At 30.1% G+C, this 24,689-nt stretch overlaps 4 protein-coding genes across 7 annotated transcripts in view; 2 read left to right on the top strand and 2 right to left on the bottom strand.

The window, feature by feature from the left end:
• Positions 1–14,196, bottom strand: part of LOC130677069 (tyrosine-protein kinase Btk29A) — a 50,720-nt gene extending 36,524 nt beyond the window's left edge. The window contains exons 1-4 of one of the 3 annotated variants that reach the window (XM_057483646.1): positions 14,049–14,196; positions 13,316–13,497; positions 9,837–10,083; positions 2,972–3,325 (exon numbers count right to left, since the gene is read on the bottom strand). In XM_057483646.1, coding sequence (XP_057339629.1) covers positions 2,972–3,325; positions 9,837–10,083; positions 13,316–13,480 — 766 coding nt within the window. In that variant the 5' untranslated portion in view covers positions 13,481–13,497; positions 14,049–14,196. Of the gene's footprint in view, positions 1–2,971; positions 3,326–9,836; positions 10,084–11,264; positions 11,636–13,315; positions 13,498–13,685; positions 13,909–14,048 lie in introns of those variants that run through there. The other 2 variants (XM_057483645.1, XM_057483647.1) reach the window with 2 other exon arrangements.
• A 378-nt stretch (positions 14,197–14,574) lies between these two features.
• Positions 14,575–15,769, top strand: LOC130677070 (mediator of RNA polymerase II transcription subunit 7). 2 transcript variants are annotated; one of them, XM_057483653.1, is made up of 3 exons: positions 14,575–14,702; positions 14,805–15,218; positions 15,276–15,769. In XM_057483653.1, exons 2-3 carry the CDS (start codon positions 14,889–14,891, stop codon positions 15,624–15,626), a joined length of 681 nt encoding a protein of 226 aa, XP_057339636.1. In that variant the 5' UTR covers positions 14,575–14,702; positions 14,805–14,888; the 3' UTR covers positions 15,627–15,769. The 2 variants fall into 2 exon arrangements, with proteins under 2 accessions (XP_057339636.1, XP_057339635.1); XM_057483652.1 differs by having other exon boundaries at positions 14,607–15,218.
• An 802-nt stretch (positions 15,770–16,571) lies between these two features.
• On the bottom strand, positions 16,572–22,302 carry LOC130677801 (apoptosis inhibitor 5). Its single transcript, XM_057484670.1, has 9 exons — positions 21,845–22,302; positions 21,593–21,754; positions 20,172–20,337; positions 19,929–20,089; positions 19,639–19,836; positions 19,058–19,249; positions 18,597–18,980; positions 18,275–18,431; positions 16,572–17,797 (listed from the first exon to the last, which is right to left on the bottom strand). Exons 1-9 carry the CDS (start codon positions 21,917–21,919, stop codon positions 17,709–17,711), a joined length of 1,584 nt encoding a protein of 527 aa, XP_057340653.1. The 5' UTR covers positions 21,920–22,302; the 3' UTR covers positions 16,572–17,708.
• Positions 22,303–22,351: 49 nt separating this feature from the next.
• Positions 22,352–24,023, top strand: LOC130677803 (39S ribosomal protein L23, mitochondrial). The gene is made up of 3 exons (XM_057484672.1): positions 22,352–22,509; positions 23,344–23,623; positions 23,806–24,023. Exons 1-3 carry the CDS (start codon positions 22,496–22,498, stop codon positions 23,965–23,967), a joined length of 456 nt encoding a protein of 151 aa, XP_057340655.1. The 5' UTR covers positions 22,352–22,495; the 3' UTR covers positions 23,968–24,023.
• Positions 24,024–24,689: the final 666 nt, after the last annotated feature.

Here is a 24,689-nt window from a genome sequence, read left to right as displayed (position 1 = left end):
TTCTATCTTTATATTTTATCGTCTATGAAGTAGACGAGAGAAGGTTCAAGTCATAATAATTTTTATTCCCCAATCTAAATGAAATAAAAACAATTTCACGTAATATATATAGATAAAAAAATAAAAGTGACAGGTGGCTAGGGCCAACTATCTTATACAGACAATTATAATTGATTTATCGTATGGAAAGAAGAGAAAAGCAGAAGCTCTTGAGGTTCTATTCGGTTTAACATATGAATGCTTCTGAAATCGTAGGCAATAAAGAAGTCAGTAAGATATAAGAGCTTCGGAGCTTTCGGGATAATGTCGGAAGTCTGACACTTGTGTGTGTGAGATTCTTCAATCGATAATGTATAGACTGTAAGCTCAACTCAGAACGCAAAAGTAAAGTAAGATCAGCATATTTTCGGGTCAGTGGCCCTGAGCCCTACAGATTTCTCTGTTGAATTTTACCTGCTACGCTGAACTCACATGACGCCTAGGGGATTTAAATTTGCTTTTTAAATGTATGGCAATCAAAAGGCACTACTCGTTTATGCCTATTTGTTTTTTTTTTTCAATACATTTCCAGTGTACACTCAACGTCACGAGTAAAAAAAACATAACTCACACGTGTTATCAAATTGTCAATCGTTGTTAGATGATAAATATAGACGTATATATGTCAATTTTTTTTTAAACTCACAAACAATCGATCACTAAAATCAAACAAAGTGATTTATCAAATTGTAGCGACGCAGCTTTTCTGTGACATTTTTCATGGGCTTTCTAGTACTGCCCGCAATCTACTCGTACTCTAGCTTGTATCATTTTCTGTTAGTTATTATTTTTCTCTACTTCACTTCTATTCGCTGCACCGCTTTTTTTACGGATGTTTTATTTCAATTTATAACCTGACTCAGTAGCCAGATTATATTTCTGAATTCATTGGTCTAGAAACTTAATTTTTCTCAGGATTCATAAAAAAAAATTAAATAAAAGAATTTCACAAAAAATATAAAACACAAACTTTTTATCAAGAACTTGATAAAACCTGACGTCGAGCTTATAAAAATAATTCAAATGTTAAAGTTTAATATCTGCTTTTTTAAACTTTTTAATAATAAAATAAAATATTTTCATTTATCTGACTCTTGTATTCTCTATACCGGTACTAAATTACCTTAGTCTAACTGTTTGTATAACGTCAACGTGAAAGCGTTTTCAGGAGTTTAAAATATGTTTTTTGTTATCAGTTATCACATTTACTACATATATAAAGCGATTAATTTATAAGCAACATTGAAACGAATGATAATATTAAATAATAAAAATAAAAATAAAAAAAAATCTGAAAGCGGTTGACTCTGAGGACCAGCAACTTATATATTATTTATTCATTTTTAACTTCAACTGGACAGTGTGACAGAAAAATTATATACAGTGTCAAAAGCCGAGTCGACTGCGTTAAGTCCTCGGGGATCATTTTCACACAGAAAAATTTTGGAGTGTGTGTTTAAATCGATTGATTCGTTCCAAAGATATCGGACAAAAAATTCTGCATACACACACGCACACACACGGAGTCTGAAGAAAGTCAGAATAGCTTCCTACTGTACCACAAAATTTTGAAATCTGATGAAAACTCAATTTTCAAAACTCGGACCGAAACTAATAACTTCCCTTTTTTTGGAAATTATAAATTTTCATCGCAGGAAGTCTAAAAAATGAAATTCATGAGCTGACATACACGGATGTTCATCTGAAACTAGTCAGAATAGCTTCCTAGTATACCACAAAACGTCAAAATCTGATGAAAACTCAATTTTCAAAAATCTGACCGAAACCAATAACTCCTTTGTTTCTAAAAATAATAAATTTTCACAGCGGGAAGCGGAAAGTTAAAGAAATGAAATTCCAGAACTGACACTTGTATAATTGCCTTAACATTTCACAAGCTTGAATAAAATAAAGGATACGCCAGTAATTTATAAGATTCTCTCTTAATATCTCACTTAAAGTAAAATTAGCCGACTTCCATGAACTAAATTGGAGCGACTCTGCTTTATCAACTTTAATTATGTTTCATCTTTATGAAAAAAAGAGAAACAAAGCACGTGATTTAACCACATGTTACTCACAACGTCGATATTGCTTTTTGCGCTATCAGCAAATAAATTTGTTTTTAGTGAGCTCGTATCAAGTAATTTTCTCAAGTGTTTAAGATTAAAGAAAAGATGCGAACGATAAGAGTTTCCATCGAAATAGGGCAACATCTTCGTCATGATAATATCAATTTAATCGAATAAAACTTGGTTTTTAAATTAAATTTTAACTTTTTAAACGCACATAGATTCAAAAAACTTTTCATGATGTCTAACTATCAAAAGCTTAAGATATTACATTTTAAAACTTTGATCTCGAAAAGTATTTTTACAGAAATTGTCCTGTCAAAATTTTTATTAAAAGAATTTCTCATACTATGTCAACATTAAGTTTTTTTAAAAACTTTATTTCCAACTGACATCAATCGATCGCGTTCACAAGCAACACCAGCACACTGGCTCACGTTCTTTGCTCTCTTATGCATTGACCGTGTCTAGTTAAATGAATATTTAACGAAGTAGCGTTATCAGTTAATTAGAGCTCTATATACTCTATGAGTTTGTGACTAACATATATATAGACATACATATACATATATAAAATACACGAGACCTTCCGGGTCGAACGTTTATTCATTCACTCATCGAACTGCAGTCACATCACTAGATTTTGTCGAGCTCTGATAAATATTTAATATGTTTTCTATTTATTTTTCACAGATCGCTTTACTAAATACCCAGTTACCATTTTATTTACTGAATACTCGATAAATAAAGTGAAATATTTAGGACGAAGATAAACAGAACACGGAAAGCAACGCAGTAAGACGAAAGAAGTATTTGCCGATGGGTAAAAAAATAAATAATCAATGAAATATATTACGTACCAACAATTGATCGTGCCTGGGACTGAATGATGGGATTATTGTTTGCTTCAGCAGCAGTTCCAGTTGTCGTGGTTAATGTGGTGGTTATTGTTGTTGTTATTGGCGATGGCTGTTGTTGCTGCTGTTGAGTCCGTCTCTCCTGATCACCTTCAAGTGTGTTCGTTATCGTGTTAATAGCCGATAAAGGACTCGAGGAATTTATTGTGGCGTTTGAAGAGGGCTTTGGTGGCGACCACGAGCTGCAAGTGTCGCAACCCTCTGCTGACCGGGAGGACAAGCGACAGCAAGACCAGCGCTTGCCACTCCACAGTCCGGTGTGATAACGACCTGACAGCCCGGGGTTTTCGCTGCACACTGCAATTAACGTTTTTTTTAGTTACTTAGTTATACACTGTAAAGAGAGCGGTGTTAAAAATGGAGTCGTTTTAACTCCGCCCGGTGTAAAAATGAAATTACACCGGTGTAGGAGGAGTAATACACCGGTGTTAAAAATACCGGTGTAAAAGCGGAGTAATACCGGTGTACAAGCGGGGTAACAGGAGTAAAAGTGGGGTAAATTGCGTCCGCTTGGAGTATTAACTTTAACAATTTTAAAACACAAAAAATGTCAGTTCTTTATGAAAATTAATAAAAAATATTATTTATTAACAAGTATAGTGCACGGAAAGAAAATTATGGGGAGTTTTGCTATGCATTATGGGAATGGTTCCCATAATGGTATGGGAATAGTACCTATATTATTAGGGATCGTTCCTATAATTTATGGGAATAGTTCCCATAATAGTATGAGAATAGTTCCCATACCATTATGGGAACCATTCCCATAATGGTATGGAAACAGATCCTATACCAATATGGGAACCATTCCCATAATATTATGGGAACTATTCCTATAATGGTGTGGGAACAATTCCTATAATATTATGGGAACTATTCCCATTATGTTATGGGAACCACTCCAATAATATCATAAAATTTTTTTTTTTGCAAAACAGTGTAGAAATTTCCCGAATAATATGGAGAGATCCAAATGAAGCTTCTTCGATGCTAAATTTGTTAAAAAAAATTTTTTCGTTAAAAAAAATTTTTTCGTTAAAAATTTTAATATTTTTGCTAAATATGGATTTTTTTTTCAATGTTTGAATTTATGTTTCTATACTTAATCAAATTTCTGTGTATTGTAAAAGTGATTGCCACACTTTTCTTTAAATTAATTTTTTCATGATAGTATGGGAATGATTCCCATAATGGTATAGGAATAGTTCCTATAATGTTATAGGAATGGTTCCCATAATTTATGGGAATGATTCCTATAAATTATAGGAATAGTTCCAGATATTATAGGAATGATTCCCATAATATTATAGAAAGTATTCCTATAAATTATAGGAACCATTCCCATAACGTTATGGGTATCATTCCCATAATTAAAGGAACTATTCCTATAATTATGGGAAACATTCCTATAATTATAGGAACTGCTCCCATAATTTACAGTTGTAATTCCTATGATGATATAGGAAAAAATTTCACAAAATTATGGGAACAGTTTCCATAATTTTCTTTCCGTGTGATCGAATAAGTAAAAATATTCACAATGTAAAATATTTTAACACCGGTACAGAATATTTACACCAGTGGCGGCGTTATTTTCACACCGCTTTCGGGGGTAAATTTAACACAGATAATTTTAACACCTACACCGCTTGGACTTACCCCGGTGATTTTTTACAGTGTACTTTGTTTCCTTGGATTTTTAATTAATACTTGATATTTTATTTCGAGCTCCACTTGCGGGAGCCACTTGAGCATGCGGTCACCCGGTGCCCTTTAAATTTTTAAATTAAAAACTAAGCAGGTGGGATTGCTGCTGGTTTATGAATTTAGAAAAGTTGCGTCTCTGACAACCGTACGAACGTTTTCAGGTTTATACTTTTTTTTTTTTTTTTTTTTAGAGTACCAGCGGTTAAAATTCCTCTCATTGTTCTGAATAAAAATAACTTTCAAGACATAATAAGAGAACCGTTTACACAACTGTATAAAAAGATGTTTATAAATTCAAAAAATTTTTTTCTTTAAAATAAAATAATAACCAGAGAGGTCATTTTTCTTTTAAAAATAATTTTCCTGCATTTATTATATAAGATCTGAGAGATAAGAGTCCCATAGGAATGACATAAAAGGCAACATAAAAAACTTTGATTATAGAATGATATCTTGTTCAAAAAGACACTTGAGCTTTTAGGATCATTTATGAGTCTCTTTAAAATATTTTTTATTAAAACTCAGTGTAACTACATCAAAGAAATCTTCAATTCACTTTCACCTAGAGCCAGTTTTTTTATTTTATTTAAAGTTCAATACGGAAAACAACCCGCGGCATGTTTGAGACTCGTTAAAGCTGTAGACACACAACAGTATAATTACACTAACCAGTGAAATTTTGCCGTACCACAAAACTAGAGCCCTATCCCTGTACACAAACATAAAAAAACTACTTCAAAAAGAGCCTCAGTTTTATTTTATTTTGACGTTTCCTCTTCTTCTCGAGTTTTCATGCACTAAATAAAAAAACTCCAGCATGCGTTCTCGTAAAAAAACAGGAATACGTTTTTTTTTTCAGAATGTGATAGAAGACACACTTTTTATCACTACTTCTGCTATTCTTTCACATTCTCGTTTTATGTTACCTGTCGTTTACATGCATACATTTTCACATTATTATATATTTTTTTCCCTTTTATAAACATATACATTTTTTTTTTCATTTGTTGTTTGTTCAAGGATCCAGTAATACTGACAATTCAACGCGGGTTTTATAAAATCCCTTTTCCAACTGAAAATCTTTGTTTTTATTTTCGTTACTATCAGAGGATTTTATTTTATCAACTGGAATTTAAATTAAAAGTTTGAATTTTCCTTTAATTAACTCAACTACCTAATTTATGTCTTAAACAAACAGTTTGTTATAATGGCTGTTGACAAAATAATTGAAAACATTGAAGATTTTATGGCGAAGGAAAATAAATAAAATGAAAATGACAAAAGATCAAGTTCCGACTCTAAGTTGACAGAAACAATTACGTTAACATATAGGGGTTGACAGTTTTCACATGACCTTCTCTAACTCTCAATCTGTATCAACCACATCTTTTCCTCTCAGCACTTTCCGATCACACAAGACCACACAATCTCGATAGTACACCAGCTAGTACCTACTCATCATGATAGATATCTCAACGATTCTCTCCCGGATCTGTTTTTATGTGTATTGGTTTACGTCGTCGCCAAAAAACCCCGGCGTCACGTTTATTCTTTTTATTTCCTTTACTTTACGATCGATGAAACTTTTTAAACCGAAAATACGAGGGAGGGGCAAAACGGGACAGGAAGAGGGAGAAGGGGCAAAATGGGGTACCTAAATTTTATAAAAAAAGTTTATTTTTTTAAATATTCCAAAATAACTTTTGCAAATAATTGACGATCCTGAAGTTAACAGACAGCTACAAATTTTCGGATTTTTTTTTCAACAAATAAATTACAAAAAAAAAAAAAAAAAAACTGAACATATACGCATGTAAAAAATTAAATAAACTATGGGTGAAATTGTTCAAAATATTTTTTTTTTTATAGTTAATCGTTTTTAAAAAAATTCAAAAACTGTCAGACGTCTGTTAACTTCAGTATCATAATAATTGAGTAATATTTTGAATTTTTTTTTGTTACACTTTTTCAAAAATTTAAATTTTCAGCCGAAAACTATTAAAATTTTTTTTTCTTTTACATCGAATAGTTGTGTGAAATGTAATTTTTCATTATGTAAATTTTTTTTTTCACCTTTTCTAGGGGGTGCCCCATTTTGTCTACACTGTAAAAAGAGCGGTGTTAAAAATGGACTCGTTTTAACTCCGCCCAGTGTAAAAATGAAATTACACCGGTGTAGGAGGAATAATACACCGGTGTTAAAAATACCGGTGTTAAATCGGGGTAACTGGTGTAAAAGCGGAGTAAAACCGGTGTAAAAGCGGGGTAACAGGTGTAAAAGTGGAGTAATGTCGGTGTAAAAGCGGGGTAAATTGCGTCCGCTTGGAGTATTATCTTTAAAGATTGTAAAACACAAAAAATGTCAGTTCTTTATGAAAATTAATAAAAAATATCATTTATTAACAAGTATAGTGATCGAGTAAGTAAAAATATTCACAAAGTAAAATATTTCAACACCGGTAAAAAATATCTACACCGGCGGCGGCGTTATTTTAACACCGGTCTAGAATATTTACACCAGTGGCGGCGTTATTTTCACACCGCTTTCGGGGGTAAATTTAACACCGATATTTTTAACACCTACACCGCTTAGACTTACCCCGCTGATTTTTTACAGTGTACAGAAAATAAAATTTATTTTGACGGCAACTGAAATTTTTTTTTTTTTTCACTTTGAATAGAAAAAAAGAATTTATGTATTTAAGTACCAGATTTTACTCCCCTCCCCCATATATATATATATATATATATATGGAAACTCTTTATTGTTATCTTTATGCTGGTATACTTTCTCTAAACTTAACTCCATTTTATAATAATTTCATTTTACTCCTTTTTTAGTAATTAAAGTTTTGCAGAAATGAAATTGAATCTTTGATCACTTGGTTATAAAGTTTGAGCGCTAGTGGGTTTAATTTATTAAAATATCGCCAAGAGTTTGCTATTGAATGAACTGCAGCCGATTAATTCTTTTCAACTTTCATATTTTTTTATTCTACACCAAGACTACTTATAAGCACTGAATTATTATTATATTTTTTTTTCTATTTATATAAAGTTCATATATTTTTCCTACTTATTTTCATAATGTACCGATATCCGCTGGCTAAAAAGCTCTCAGCACTAGTTTTTTTTTTTTTTTAATAATTATTCTTGCTGTATTTTATTTTTATTTCTTCTTTTCTTCTCTTACATATTCGCACAAATAGTCAGTAGCAGACCAACGTTATGTTAAAACCGACCGTTATGTTTCCTCAATCTAATCCCAGTAGTCTAATTAACTTTATAATTACTTTTCACATTTATAAAATCTCTACTCAACTACAGCAGGAAATGCATCCAAAGAGAATGACATTACGTAGTTTTACTTAACTTTATAATCTATGATTTAAGGGTGATTAGCAATTCTCTTTTATATGCAATAGATTTACTTAGAAAAAAATATATTTTTTTAGCTTTTGTTTAATCGTTATAGAGATTAGCCAACGCAAACATTTAAGTAAACGTTTAAACTTTTAAAATTCAATATTAATCTGATAGAAAGAGATAAAAAGATGATGAAAAAACCTCCGGCAATTTCCTTAATCCTTTTATCTAATTCTTTTTATATTTTTTTAAATGCCTTTACTAAATCACGTCTTCTATTCTTTCGACCCGAATAAAATCAGATGACTAGAAAAATATTTTTAAAAAAAATAACATATTTCATATACTGTAAAAAATCATCGGGGTAAGTCTAAGCGGTGTAGGTGTTAAAATCGGCGGTGTTAAATTTTAACACAGAAAGCGGTGTTAAAATAACGCAGCCACCGGTGTAAATATTCTGTACCGGTGTTAAAATATTTTACTTACTCGATTAGTCTACTTGTTAATAAATGATATTTTTTATTAATTTTTATAAAGAACTGACATTTTTTGTGTTTTATAATCTTTAAAGTTAATACTCCAAGCAGACGCAGTTTACCCCGCTTTTACACCGGTTTAACACCGTCGAATTACGCCTCCTACACCGGTGTAATTTAATTTTCACCGCTCTTTTTATAGTGTATGCGCGATGAAAAATTGGGAGTGAATACGGATTTTATTTCAATTCAAATTTACTCCATTCTAGAGTTTAAAAAAAATCGAGTTTCCAGCGGAATGATTCCGGTCTGAATTTTATGAAAACCCGCAGTCACTCCGATTTGAAATTTTAATATTGAAATAAACTTCCATTCAAAGTGAATTTTACTCCGGGGAATTAAATAAAAATACAGTTCGCTCCGAATTTACTCCGGATTTAATCCACGTTTACTCCGAAATTTTTCACAGTATAAAAACTTTAATATTTTTTTTTACACAGCGAGCATCGTTTTAATTAAAAGTTTATTATATTTTACGGTAAAAAAAAGTCATTTATATTTTATAAAACTATAGAAATAAATTGTATAGTTAACTGCGCTAAACAATTGTTATACATGATTGAATAGACTTGGAGTACAAAATTATGTATGCCCGTCAACACGCAATAATTGATGAATTTCACAATTTCCTCGAGTATTTCATTTTTATCGCACAGAAAAAAAAAAAATATTTTTTTTAATTATTCAATGAATAAAAACACGCGGTAATTTTTTTAATTAATTAAATATATATGTATATAAATCACGATAGGTTGACATTCTCGGTGTGTAATTTCTGTGACGTGTTTCTATCTGTAAATTCAACGAACTGAACAAGCAAACTCTTGCACCCTGTCAAACGAAATTCCATTATTTGAACTCAACAGGAAAATGGGAGTACGTATGAAATATATATGTGTAGAAATACAACTAAAAAGTACAAGAGAAAAAAAAATGTTCATAGTATAGCTAGAGAAGTATTAAAAAAAATCTTCCGGCACAATTTCTAGCTCTTTTTTTGTTCATACAATATTCCACATCACGATCTAACATTTTTGCCACCCCAATCTCCGACCTTCACCTACTTTCATAAATTTCTAACTGCTCTATTCAAAAATTACTAAAAACCGTGAGAGTGAGAATGCGCTGAACTCTAGTGTTGAACTTAAATTAATAAAAAAAATAAATAATCGGGGATGGGGAATTAAAATAACAATTACCTGCACGTAGAGCACGAATCCACTCAGCCCTATCTTGTTCTCTGGCGGCCAATAGATAAAGAGTGTACTCCTGGCCAGCTTCTCGGTATCCAACTTGAAACGGAAGACCCGGAGGTATACCACCCCCGCCTCCGGATCCAGATTCGCTGCCGGCAGCCACGTTGCTGCTGCTGCTTCCAGATCCAAGGGTTGCAGTTTCTACCACGTGGACACTCTCGATGGCGATCCTACCTCGTTCTTTTCGTCGCTAAAAAATTAATTACTCAAGATATTAATAGCTCTCATGATAATAAAATAATTTAGCTAATGACATATCATGGGATTAAATATGTTCGTAATCCGTAAGATTTATCCGAGTGCAACTCAAAGGTAAAGTTACTTTTGGTTCCTCTAACGAGTTTTGATCACTCGTGTATCCAATGGGTTCTTTATCTTTAATTCCCTGGGAACTGGGAATCGAACCCATGATTCCCGAGTCTATAGATCCCGAACTGACTGACATCATTAAAATAAAAACTGACAGTAGACGTGAATTTCAAAAGCCCACTAGTTATTTTATATTTTTTATTTTTTTTTCAAAATAGCGTTAAAACGGGTCGGATTCTCTGGTCATAACGGATACAGAGGCGGGCGCGACGGCGCGTATCCTGGCCACTGCACATCCTTCCTTCAACTACTCCGATTCGAGAACCAAATAATATATAGCTATACATTTATATATATATATATAGTCCTGTTTACTGTATATAAACTATCAGATTCATGTGATATCTACACTCTTGCAGTCGCAGTACAATGTATATCTTTTTAATTTAAAACTCTAATACCTTTCTTTTATTCCATTTAACACATTTCCAAGCTTTTTATCTTTTGATGGGCATCGGTTTTTTTACTCCACTTTGTCGCGAGACTAAAGTTTTTGTAGTTTACGGTCAAAGTAAATTTGTCCGAGTGAATAATAATAAAAGAAAAAAATATATATTCATGACTTGTCTTTATATTTTACTGTCTCTCGCTTACGTTGTCTCTGATGTCACTAAAAGTGTGATTGAATTCAGCTTTTCTCTTGCACAAATACTCTTTCAGAGGAATGATACCACCACTCAATTATTTTTTTTCTTTTACTCTGTACGTATTTTTAATCAGAATTTCTACTCATCTAAATTTATATACATTTTTTTTATAATCTTGTGCCTTAATAATATAGAGGATTAATTTTTAAAAAAATTTACATTCCAAGACAATTAAAGGAAAATTTTCCAACGACAACAATCTCGTTTGCCAGAGAGTGAATCAAAGAATGAAGACAATGAGAAGAATAGTGAGGGTGAAAAGTTGTGGAAGACAACGTGCTCTCCCACTCGATTGTTGACAATGTCGTGGGTAATTAAAATAATAAAGTAAATTAACACAATAGTTAAGTATTACCACGATGCTCATAGACGTCGGATGGAGTATCAGTGGACCAGCGGTGTCCCAGACGAAATTTGTTATGAATAGAGGAACCAGGATCGCCTGTAGATCGATTGAGAATACGCGCCCGCGCGTCTGCGACACTTAATATTTTTTTCTTTTATCCAACGTTCGATGCTCGATCACTCAAACGTTTGTCTCAAAGTGTCTCAGGTTTATTTAATCCTTTGTAAAAATAGTTAGAGAGCGATGTCAGGTGACGGTTGAGGAGAAACAAGAGTAAGCTTGTGCCCTAGAGTAATTGCCATAAACACTTTTATTTATAATGTTGTTTAAAACGTTACAAAGTTTTAAATAGAGGTTTTAAATAATAGACCCGTTAATGTCACAGGGATGACAAACTCGATGGCGGCTTCGGCTACCAACTGAGCCGCGGATCCAAAGATGTGTCAGGATATCTACAGTTTAGGAGGTGGTTCAGTGGTGAACGATGATAGGGTAGGAGGGTTGCGCTTGCGCCAACCCCACAAATCTCTTGATTATATTGAGAATTGTTCCCTGACATTGCTCGTACTTGTTTCTTTCAGTTTATAGACGACAGTTTACAGTTACTCTTGAGCATCTTCACAGTACTACTACTAGGTTAATCTATATTGTCTTCGTTTAATTGAAAAAACTATGTCACCATTCAAACGATAGACAATCCCCTGGTTATAAGCTGTGCTAATACCCTTTCTTTTAAATTATTCGTCCAATAAGACTGAGATAAAAAAAGTATAAATAGAAAGACGAAAAAAAATTAACAAACAAGAACTGGATCGTTAACGGATGAGATAAAATTCCAAGGGATTTAGTATTACAGCTCGACGTGTTTCATTCAATTAAATCGTCTTCAGGCTCGATTAGATTAAATGCTACGAGTTTCTGAAACGAACTGCTAACTTTGGTAAGTAATCAACGTTGACTTGGAGATTCTACATCAATCGTTTTTGCTCAATCGCTTATACTAGAATTTGTACAACCCTCCCGTTTATTGCAATTATCATTATTAATTTTATTCATCTCATATCTATATATTTAATAAATATATAGGATGCCACAGAAGCGGCACTTATGGCCACTGCTCCATTTTTGGACATTTGATACTTTATTTTAATTAATGAACAAGTATAAATAGTAAATTGTGTTACGAGGGATGGAACAAAATCATTTCAGACCAGGGTGAAGTTGGCTGGCAGCACCCGCGGTCTGAAATCGAGTTTCATCCTGTGTTACATTTTTATGTACCTGAAGATCGAAAGGTTTTTCGCGCAACGAAAATTATAGTACATTACACACCAAGGGAGGAAAGTCGGACATTTTAACCCGCGGCAAACATGCAAATTGAGACGTCCTGCCTCCGCGGTGTGCATACGATTCTTCACGACCTACACCTGAAAGTTTAAATTTCTGCCTGTTTGAAAGAATGACGCATGCGCTAATTTTTATCATGTTTTCTCACAAAAGAAAAGAATTTCTTCCTTCTAAACAGGGCAGGAATTTAAACTTTCGGTGCAGGTATGGTAAAAATTAGCGGCCTGAAACTACTGCTAAACAAATGACAATTATCAGAGTTTAAATTGCGAAAACCTTCAGTCAATGGGCAGAAACTTTATTTGTTTCTTCCCGAGGGACAAAACACTTATGGTTCTGCCCAATGACTGAGCATTCGCAGTTTACGCGGTTGCTAATATTCATTCGCGGACTTTGTTTCGATGCTGGTGAGATAAAAGACCCAGTACCTAATCAGGGAACTAGTTTACTGATCGGTTACTAGTTCTCAAATCGAGTACTAGTTTTCTAATCAGTTACTAGTTCCCTGATCAAGTAATAGTTCTCTGATCAGACACTATTTCCTTGAATGAACACTAGTTTACTGATCGAGTATTTAAATTTTTCAAGTGTCCGAATTGGAGAAAAACGTTACCTCTACCCCATATTAATAAATTATGATTTTTAAAAGCTATCGGTATAAAAAATGAATGAAAAAATGAATTAACATAAAATAATAAAATAAAAAAACTTACTTCACCATCACTGTCATAATAAGCAAGATAATATCTCGTCAGCACGAACCATCTTTGCTTGTAATTAATTGGCGTAAATCTTTTTTTATTTTGTGATCTCTTAACCATATATCCCTGTTTCACGACTTCTCGCTTAGATTCCACCTTCCCGTCTTTCCCGACCATCCTGAAGGAAACGCGGCCTAAAAAATACATTCCATAAGCATTACACATCCATCAAAAATAACTTTAAAAATTCACAGTTAAATAAATACTCAAAAAAAAAATAAAATTACAAACTCAACAAAATTTTTTTCCGAAAATAAGTAAAAAAATTTATATTTTAATATATATTTATTTAAAATATAATTAAATATCGCGTATTTATTACCTATGAATTTTTGGTTTAACGATAAAATAGAATCCGGCATTTTTATAAAATGACTTAACAGATAAATTATTTGAAAAGAGACCGTAATTTTTTATGGTAAATTTATATGATGCACTTTGGAATAGTAACAAGTAATTTAAATATATTATTTTAATATCGAGAACAATAGAAAATAAATGAAATGAAAAAGATGAATAATAGTTAAGACATATAGTTTGTGGTTATCCTGAGTATTATCATCATTTCCGTAGACACGATAAACACGTTTTGATATATCACGCTTACAAATATATCGATAACGATGTTATTAAAAATGTGGTTATATATTTATTATTACTAAATAATATATATATTTTGACTTACCATACACTCAGTGTTTATTTACAACTGTGAAATTATAATAATTGTCAAAAACATGACCGGTTCATGAAGGTAATAACAAAAAAATCACGTGGAAATAAAGGCGCGCGCCGCGCCAATCTGTCAAATAAAATGCCGCGGATATTCAATGGACTAAAAACAAAATATATAACAACTCGTTAGTCAAAATAATTACTAATATACTTTTTTTAAATTTATGTCAGGACAGTTAATTAATTCAATTAAAATAAATACCAAATTTATAAATATTCAAATTTAAATTTTAGAAAAAGGAGCGGGAATGTAACAGACATCAAACAAATTTAAAATTATAAATAATTTAAAAAATAATACTTTAAAAAATGAACATTAATTTGAAAATTTTATTGTATTAATTATTTAATCTATTTTTAATTTTAAATTTGTTTGATGCCTGCCACATTCACACTCGTAAAAAAATATTTGAATTGATTTTAAAAAATTTAATTTTCCACAAATGGTTGGACGGAAAACTCAAGTAGTCACTGTCCTGTAGAATTATAATGTTTATAAAATCCAAAATGGCGAGTAAATATATTTTTGTAGCTCATTTTAATGTGGACTATTAATTTTTGAATATTTATTTAAATTTAAAAATAAATAAAATACTAAAGTGAAGTAATAAATATTTAAATTGTTATTTAAAATATAAAGAAATAATTTTTACTTATTTTTTTAAAGGTTAAGCAAAATATATAACCTATTTTAATGAAATTCTAGATAATTAATGAATAATTCTGTGTAATAAATATTATCGATTAGTGCAATTGTTGATTTTTAACTGAAGATTTAAAAAAAATTAAAATGGCTAATTCAGACACTATCCAAGTGAGTTCATTACCTTTGCCACCACTCCAGTATATTAATTTGTATACTGATGAAAATGTACGGCGAGGAAGAGCACCCAGACCTCCACCACCGATTCATGACAGCTATTCAATGTTTGGAAATGGTTTCACTGCTGATGATACCATTATCCGACCTCTGGAGGCTCAGGGTATAAAAAGACTTTACCCCCAGCACTTTGATCGACGTCGTGAATTGAAAAAATTAAATCATTCACTCCTAGTTAATTTTTTGGACCTGATTGATCTGTTAGTGCAATGTCCCGACAGTCCTAGAAGAGCCGAAAAGGTAAAAAATTTTTTCCAACCTCTATTATTGCCAGAATATTTAATTTTATTTTTCCAGGTAGAGGATTTGAGTCTCCTTTTTATTCACATCCATCATTTGCTAAACGAATTTCGTCCGCATCAAGCCAGAGAAACATTGCGAGTGATGATGGAACTGCAGAAGAGACAACGAATAGAAACAGCACTGAGATTCCAAAAACATCTGGAAAAAGTGCAAGAAATTCTACAGCACGCGTTGCAAATGCTACCGGACACATCTGAGTTGGACTGCAAATTATCAATAAACACTGAGACAATGGAGTGCAGCGACAACTTGAATTCCGAGCAACAAAATCCAGACCCTTGCAGTCCCAATGACAGAATCATGTGCAAAATGATTGATGACATGATGACATCAAATATTTTTTAATATTATTTATTTAATATTTCATTATTATTATTAATTTACTCATTAAGTTTGTAAGTAAATTTATCTTACTTGACTTAAATTATGATAAATGTATATATTGTTCTCTCTACAATTTTTTATATTAAAAAAATTGATTGAAAAAAAATCCAACACTTTGATGTACCTGAAGATCGGAACGTTTTTCGCGCAACGGAAATTAAAAAATTTTATGTAATTTGTCTGCTTTGAGGTGAATTAAGGGGTAAGTTGGGGCGGCTGACATATCAGCGAAATATTTCAGAATTCTACACCCAGTAGATTTTTTTATAAGATCCTGAAGTTAACAGACAATTGATAATTTTCGTATTTTTTTTAAACAAATTAATTAGAAAAAATAAAAAAATGCACATGTAGAAAATTTAAAAAAATATAAGTGTAATTTTTTCAAATATTTTTTTTCTTATTATTTATCGTTTCAAATAAAGTTCAAAAATTTTATTAGACGTCGGCTAACTTCAGTATCATTTTTTATACTGAAATTAGCCGTCTAATAACTTTTGGATTTTGTTTAAAACAATTAATTTAAAAAAAAAAATATTTGAAAAAATTACACTTATAGTTTTTCAAATTCCCTACATGTGCATATTTTAATTTTTTTTTTTCTTCAAATTTAATTGGTGAAAAAAAATCCGAAAATTTTCAACTGTTAACTTCGGGATCATAATTAGCAGACGTCTAATAATTTTAGGATTTTTTTAAAAACGATAAATTTAAAAAATTGCACTTATAGTTTTCTTAATTTTCTGCATGTGTATATTTTGACTTTTTATTTTTTTTGAAACTAAATTGTTGAAAAAAAATCCGAAAATTATTAATTGTCTGCTAATTTCAGGATCATAATTTTTTACTTTTCATTTAATTTTCATTGTGTGAAAAACGTTCGGATATTCAGGTACACATACTCTGTTTGTTTTATATATAACGTATCATTTTATTGAGACATTTGAATTTATTAACACACTATAATGAAGAACATAAAGGTATTGACAACTGAGGTAAGGTTTTGAGGAACAGGGTAATAAATTTGGTGTTTGTAAGACTCACCTTAATAATCGGCTACAAGGAAAATGTTTAATAAATTTACAAAATTAAAATTTATTTTGATAAATGACCGGTCTGAAGATCTGAAAAACAAAAACTACTTAATTATCAGCAACTGCTTCCTCATCTTGACTGAAATAATCTCGTTCATCTAGAACAATAAAAATATGTTATGTCTTCTGGCCAGGATTTGTTTCCACTCACGAGTCGCGATAAATTTTATCTGAAAAATATAAAAATTTTTTTAATGATTAAAGAAACATTCACTTAAATTTATAAAAAAAAAAAAAAATACTAATAAATTTTGAATTGTTTTTCCTTATGAGGTAATTAATTTTGTTTGCAAGTTTTATGAATGTTTCTTTAATAATGAAAACAAAAATATTATGGAGTAAATACAGTTGAGTGACAGCTGTGCATCCCCTGCAGGAATCCTGTTATCAGTAACAAAAAAAACTTTTAAATGAAGGACATGAAAGGAAAGGGATTCGACGAAGGTTGAGAAAGATATTTTGAGGGACATACAAATTTTTTTACACATTATCGATTCTCGCAAAGTATTTTCGGTAACTCCGTAATTGTCACTTTGTAATTATCTACATCACTGAGTAAATAATTGTCCTTTTAAATCACTGCACATTAATACGGAGTATTTATAAATTAATTGTTTTATAAATTTCATTGGAATCTCATTTATCAATTGTCTCATGCGAAATATATTTTGTCCACTATCAGATAATAATCAGTCTTCGATATTATTGTTGAGTTGTCGAGAACAGATAAGTCGAATTCAAATTATTTTTAAAATTTTGAATAACACCAGTAATGTTGAAGAAAATATAAACTTGCGATAAACTTCTTCTTCATATAAATGTCTCGTTACACTGATTGTAGTTTTCATTCTTCGTATTTAAATTTCCTCTTAAATTATTTAAATAATTTATTATAAAAATCTCTAAAATACCGATATAGAAATTAACTCTTATTTATTTAATTAATAAATTAATATGAATTTTTTCTCCATGTTCCGCGTCCTCTTGGTCGGAATCCTCGTCCACCTGATCGATTTCCACGGAATCGTCCTCGATTACCTGAAAAATTATATTTACAAATAAAATATATTCATTTTCTATTGAAAATTAATGATCCTGAAGTTAGCAGACATTTAAAAATTTTTGAATTTTCGTATTTCAATAAATTAATTGTAAAAAAAATAAAATAAAAATATGCACATGTAGAAAATTAAAAAAACTACAGGTGGAATTTTTTCAAATATTTTTTTTTATCTTCTATCGTCTAAAAAAAAATCCAAAAATTATTAGACGTCTGCTAACTTCAGTATCATTGAAAATTATACGTCTTTTTGACTTCAGAAAATTCTCTAAATCCAAAAGGGCGTAGAATTTTTTGTTTAGCTTCAGAATAAGTCTACAGTATAAGCAAATAAAAAAAATTTATACGCCCACTCGTTTTAAATTTAGAGACTAGTCAAAAAGGCGTATAAAAATATGTCTTTTTCGAATTAGTGACTTGATATATTTTATAAAAATATATGTTTTAATCTTTACCATAATTTGATGAAATATTTGAACTGTATTTTCCGCTTGGTGGTGTGTAAATTTCTCTTTTGCCTCCTTTGTGTTCTTCCTTGATACGTTTTGTTGGGCTGCCGTTACCGAATGTTATCGGAGTATGCCTTTTTTGAGCGATACTGACTTTTTCATTCTACAATTAAACATTTAAATTAAATAAAACAACAAATAAAAAAAGATTTTCAAAACTTAACCCGCCGGTACTCCCGTTATTAACATTTCGCTAACAGGATACTATTCAAATTGTAGCGACATTAAAAATACGGGAGCGCCGGAGTGTTGATAAAAAAATAAATACCTTCTTATCAACTGTCGGAGTTTTCCATGAAAGATGAATAATACTTTTGAAACTCGGTGGTGAGTGAAACAGATCTTTTATTAACGTATTAATATTATTTGTTGTTTTCAAAGCGACGACTTTCAATTGATTTTCTTCTGTCTTTAATTCCTCTTCAGATTTACCGCCAATAGCCTCGCGCAGTTTTTTAATGTAGCCTTGTATTCCTCGTGCAAAATACTGCAGTCTCAACTTAAATTCTTTTAATTGCTCGGCATCTTTAAGCAAAAAGTCTGGAGTTTGTTTACACAGCTTGTGAAATGCATACATCAGACATTCGACGTGACTGAACTGAAGCTTCGGGACTTCGGATATGTCGGAATCCGGTGGCAGGGGCATGTAAATCTGCAATGATTTAAATAATTAGAGTAAATTATCAAGTCACGCAGTTACGTGATGATAATAAATTACTGAGTACTTACAATTAATGCATTGTAAATTTGTTGAACTTTTTCTTCGGGTTTGTCGATCGTACCACAGAAAGCTACCAACTCAGCAAGTAATTTCAGAATCTCTAATTGAGCATCACGACCATCGGGAGCCGTTATTAGTGACAAGTGTGGAAGCACTTGAATGCAAATGTAAGAAACGTATCTGGAGGAATCAGTCTGAGCCTGTTAAATGAAATATAATAATTATTAATTAAAACAGTCATAAATAAATTAAATTAACGGGTAAATTACACGCCCTTAGTCTAGATTTCCTATGGGATTTCTTAGACGGCGTTCCTGATCAAAATAAAGGCATCTGTTGGATGGTCGGAGGCCTCGAGGTTTCAGACAAGAATTTTAGCAGACAGAAGTGAAGGGAAAATATTTTTTTTCACAGCAACGAACTCTGAGTCTAGATTTTCGAACGACTTTCTATAGGATTTCTTAGACGACGATTCCGATCAAAATTAAAGCGTGGGATGTTTGGAGGCCTCGGGGGTATCAGGCAAATCTTCTGGCACATAATTGGGTTTAGGGGCTTGACCTTAATTAAAATTTGAATTAAAACTTACACTAAAATGTGGAAGCGCGTGTTTAATACACTGTACAAGTTTATCCCATTGTTCGACATTGTTATGCTTGAATGGAACTCCAAGTTCTGCTTGTTCAATAGTTATCTCAATAAGTTCTTGCTGGCCAGCTACTGTCGACCCTAATTTAGTCCATCCTAAGATATCCATGATGTTGTGAAACTCTTCGGCAGTAACATCCTTTTGTAATTTAAAAAATTTTAATTATCATTTTTGCATCAATAAAATATTATTAGTAACTAGTAATAAAAAATTAAATATAAGATATTTACCCTCAATACTTTTTTACACTCAGTAATAAGTAGTTCCTCAGACTCTTTATTTATAACATCATGACCTAATGACTTAAGTTTAGTCGCTAAGAATTTAATGCAACGATCACGTGTCCCATCGTCTCCGTTGAATATTTGGCTGAAAAATCCGCTTAGAGTTCCTGGAATTTAAATAATATTCATTCATTATTTAATAATAATAATCATATGACAAATTAAAGTATAAAGCGAAATATATTTAACCTTTTGGGTCATTTTTCATCAGCGTCATGATACTGCTGTAAACAACAGCTAATTCCGTTGAATCTTGAGCTTGTAGAAGTTGGGCTAAAATATCAGCGATTCTTGGTGTATGTTCCTTATTATCTTTACATAATGATGGCAAATCTTTAATAGCTTGTTTCCGAATCTATAAATAAATAAATAATTAATTAATACAATTATTTATATGATCCTGAAGTTAGCAGACATTTAAAAATTTTTGAATTTTTGTTTCAATGACTTAATTTAAAAAAAAAAATAAAAATAAAAATATGCACATGCAGAAAATTTAAAAAACTATATGTGCAATTTTTTCAAATATTTATTTTTAAATTTTTTATCGTCTAAAAAAAATCCAAAAATTATTAAACGTCTGCTAACTTCAGTATCATTTATTTATGAGTGTAAATATAACTGACGATTGACAATTTTTTGAATTTTAAAATAAATGAATAAAATTAAAACGCGCTACTCCACGCGAGCTCCGCAGTATAGAATATCGAAGTTAGTCAACGAATTTGCATCTAAGATTGAAATTTATGGTGTTTCGGCTAATAAATTTTAGTGTCGCTAGAAATTTAGTGATGTAATTAATAAAACTATCATTCCTTGGTCGCAAAGCGGCTGGATATTATTTATATATAAGTGATATTTGTTATTTTTTGCTGTTACTTTTATTTTGTATTTTTCTCTTATAACTTTTTTTTTATTATCATCCAGGTGATGCTATCTGTTTATTCATTTTGTAATTTTAGTTTATCATTTATTACCTATTGTTTCAATAATGTATAATTGCCAAATGGCGTGAATAAATAAATAAAAAATGTAAGTAGAGTAAAAATTAAAAAATGCATGTTTAGATAAATGCCAAATCCGTACGCGCATTTTTTTAAATTTCATTATTTCAAATTTTTAAATTGTCTAATGTCTGCTACTTTCACTCATATAAATTATTATGATACTCAAGTTAGCCGTCTAATAATTTTTGAATTTTTTTTAAACGATAAACTATAAAAAAAAAATATTTCAAAAATTTGCACCTAGTTTTTAAAATTCTCTACATGTCCATATTTTTATGAGTGTGAATGTAGCAGACATCAGACAAATTTAAAATTATTAATAAATAGAGTAAATAATTAATAAAATAAAATTTTTAAAAAATGCGAATTTAAAAAACTAAAAGTAATCAGTGCATTTTTAATGAATATTATTTTTTGAATCATTTACTCTATTTATTCATCATTTCAAATTTGTCTGATGTCTGCTACATTCACACTCATATATTTTTATTTATTATTTTTTAAAAATTAAATTATTGAAAAAAAAATTCAAAATTTGTTAATTGTCTGCTAACTTCAGGATCATAATTTTAAATAAAATAAAAAATATGTATAAATAATTACAGCCATGTCTTCATCTTCACAAAGATCCAAATGAGCATCAATGGCTTGATCTGCTAATTTTGGAAAATGTTTAAAAAATCTCGCTATAAATTGAGACGCTAAACGTTTTTCTTTAGCCGTTCCCTTGACTGCTGTCATTATCTCCAGGTATTCTTTTTCATGCTGAAATAATTATTCATATAATTAGTAAAGTACATAAAATAATTTAAAATTTTATAGGTTAGCCAATACGGTAATGAGTTATTGAATTACCTCCGAAAGTTTGTCTTTGGCGTCAGCTAATATCCCAAAATTTTTGTACAATTTTTCAATGCTATCAGTACTCATTTTTTCGCGGTAATAAATAACTTATATAAAATTTACGTAAATAGAATGCGTAATTAAATATATACGTATAGATATATATATGTTTTTATTTATTATTAGAGTTATAATTTATTGAAAAATGAACGACCGGCAAACGCCCAGCGAAATGTTGAAACAAAAATGGTTGCGACACACGCGGAGGGAAATTCTCGAGACTTGTGGGCTTATTCACAAAACAAATTACGTTTTACTATTATATTAATTAAAATTAACACTTTTTTATTTAAATAAAAATAACTAGGGCACGTTAATAATTAACTGTAGACACAAAAATAATTTATTTATAACTTTAACCACACGTACGGTAATTTTAATATTACAAATTAACTGATGGCGATGAAATGAGAAATGATTTTTATTTTTAGGAATAGGAAATTAACGTAAGGAGGCGGAGTCACTAGGAGGTGCTGCGCTCTGTTGGTGGTTTTGAAAATTTATTTTTTTTGGCGTCAATCAAAACACCGGAGCAAATAATTGTTTATTGGTTATAAATTTTTAGAAAAATAATTTTGTAAATAAATAAAATAAGCCGACAAAATGTCATCGAGATGGTAATTAAAAACTTAACTTCAAATTTTATTAATTATTTATTAAATCAATTGATTTATTTTAAAAATAATTATTCGTCAGATAATAGAAAAAATAAAATTTTTTATGTGTGAATGTTGCAGACATCAGTCAAATTTAAAATTATTACTTAATAGAATTAACAATTAATAAAATCAAATTTTTAAAAAATGCACATTTGAAAAATTTTGAAATTCATGTGCATTTTTTATAAATATTTTTTTTTTCAATTATTTACTCTATTTATTTATAATTTTGAATTTGTCTGATGTCTGCTACACTCACTCGTAATTTTTTTACTTATGAAAAAATATTTAAATTTTAAATAAATGAATTTTATTTGCAAATAAATTTTTTATTTTATTTTTTGACATGAGTGCAAATGTTAGCAGACCTACAATTGTTTTATCACACATAAAAAAATTAAACAATTAAAACAATAAAATTAAAAAAATGCATTTACTGAATTTTGAATTTTCTAAACATGGATTTTTTTATTTTTATTTTGCAGACATTTTAATTTATTATTTCAAAGTTTTAAAAATTTTCAGATGTCCGCTAACTTACGAGTGTGAATGTAGCAGACAAATTTAAATTTATAACTAGAGTAAATAATTTAAAAAATTGCATTTATTAATTTGAAAATTTTTTAAATGCGCATTTTTCAAAAAATTAATTTTATTAATTATGTACTCTATTAATAATTTTAAATTTGTTTGATGTCTGCTACACACTCATTAACTTTACTATCATTTTTTTGATACCATAATTATTCATTTTTATTCAATAAAATTAATTTATTTATTTATGTACTCAAGGTATCCGATGTTTCAAAAAGGAAATCCGCAATTACGAGTTTTCCTACCGAATTTCTGGATGAAATTAGTAAGACCACAGTGTCCACAAGCAGACAATCAAGTCGAGTTTCACGTGTCAATGGGAATGACCAAATACGATGTGAAAAATTATCTTGAAAAAATTTATAATGTTAAAGTTCTTGATGTAAGAACTAGAATTAAGATGGGGAGATTCAAGAAAAGTTTAGATCGTGGCTACATTATTAAAGACGATGACATTAAAGTAGCATACGCTATTCTGGTAAATAATTTCTAATTATGATCCTGCTTAACAGACAATTGAAAATTTTACGATTTTTTTTCCAACAATTAACGTTTTCAAAAATCAAATTATTAGACGTCGGTTAACTGCAGTCTCATTTTCCAATCACTCATGAGTAAAACTAAAATTATAAATTACAAATAATTCTATTTGTTTTTCAGCCCAAAGACCAAAAATTTGTATTCCCGGATATATTTAATGTAGAAGAGAAAAAGAAAAATGAAGCGAGTGAAAAACGGACTGTCGATGAAATGAAAGAAGGATACAAAGACTTTCTTAAAACTAATAATAAACCTGGCGTTCCTGGATGGTACAGTATCTAATAGATCTAGATTGTAATGAATAATTAAGTAAATAAATGGTTTTAAATATTTAAAAAATAATGTTGATTCATTTTTATATAAACTATATTTAATATGAAAAATATGTCTGGTACTTAAGCGTACAACAATAATATAGTTTTGTTAAATTTATTAGTTTGTAACACTTTACTTATATTAAATATATTAATTTGTACTTTAATAACTTATATATATCTTATATATGTAGTACAAAATACGCCGTATATTTAATCTACTTCATGTAAGTGTTGACGCTGAAAACACTTGGGACAGTACTCGTAATCCATCATGAACAGCACCTGAAACAAATGACCGCCGTTAAATCAGCCATTTTTCCTACTTAGAATATTCACTCATCAAATTTATCATGACAGTAAAAACAGCAGACAAATGAGTTTTACTTTTTCATAAATAAATTTAGTAAAATTGTTACCAAGTTCTTGAAAGTCTGATACTCAAGTTAGCTGACGTAATTTTTGGATTTTTTTTATTAACAATAAATTGTAAAAAAAAATATTTGGAAAATTGCACCTCTAGTTTTTTTAATTTTCTACATGCATTTTTTTGTAATCGATTTATTGAAAAAAAAAATCCGAAAATTGTCTTCTAACGTCAGGATATAAAAATTTTTGTGATCTTGAAGTTAGCAGACAGTTCAAAATTTTCGGATTTTTTTTAAACAATTCAATTTAAATTTAAAAAAA

This window comes from Microplitis mediator, chromosome 11 (assembly GCF_029852145.1).
Source record: "Microplitis mediator isolate UGA2020A chromosome 11, iyMicMedi2.1, whole genome shotgun sequence".
Taxonomy (NCBI): domain Eukaryota; kingdom Metazoa; phylum Arthropoda; class Insecta; order Hymenoptera; family Braconidae; genus Microplitis; species Microplitis mediator.
Note: the sequence above shows the minus strand (reverse complement) of the source record. Positions and strands in the feature narration are given on the sequence as shown.

Excerpts from the sequence above, each read along its gene's own strand:
- LOC130677070 (XM_057483653.1), top strand. The coding sequence starts at position 14,889 with ATGGCTAATTCAGACACTATCCAAGTGAGTTCATTACCTTTGCCACCA. Across the intron at positions 15,219-15,275 it reads GTCCTAGAAGAGCCGAAAAG|GTAGAGGATTTGAGTCTCCT; the intron begins GTAAAAAATTTT and ends TTATTTTTCCAG.
- LOC130677801 (XM_057484670.1), bottom strand. The coding sequence starts at position 21,919 with ATGAGTACTGATAGCATTGAAAAATTGTACAAAAATTTTGGGATATTA. Across the intron at positions 20,090-20,171 it reads GATGAAAAATGACCCAAAAG|GAACTCTAAGCGGATTTTTC; the intron begins GTTAAATATATT and ends TTTAAATTCCAG. Across the intron at positions 18,981-19,057 it reads AAATTTACAATGCATTAATT|ATTTACATGCCCCTGCCACC; the intron begins GTAAGTACTCAG and ends AAATCATTGCAG.
- LOC130677803 (XM_057484672.1), top strand. Across the intron at positions 23,624-23,805 it reads AAGTAGCATACGCTATTCTG|CCCAAAGACCAAAAATTTGT; the intron begins GTAAATAATTTC and ends TTTGTTTTTCAG.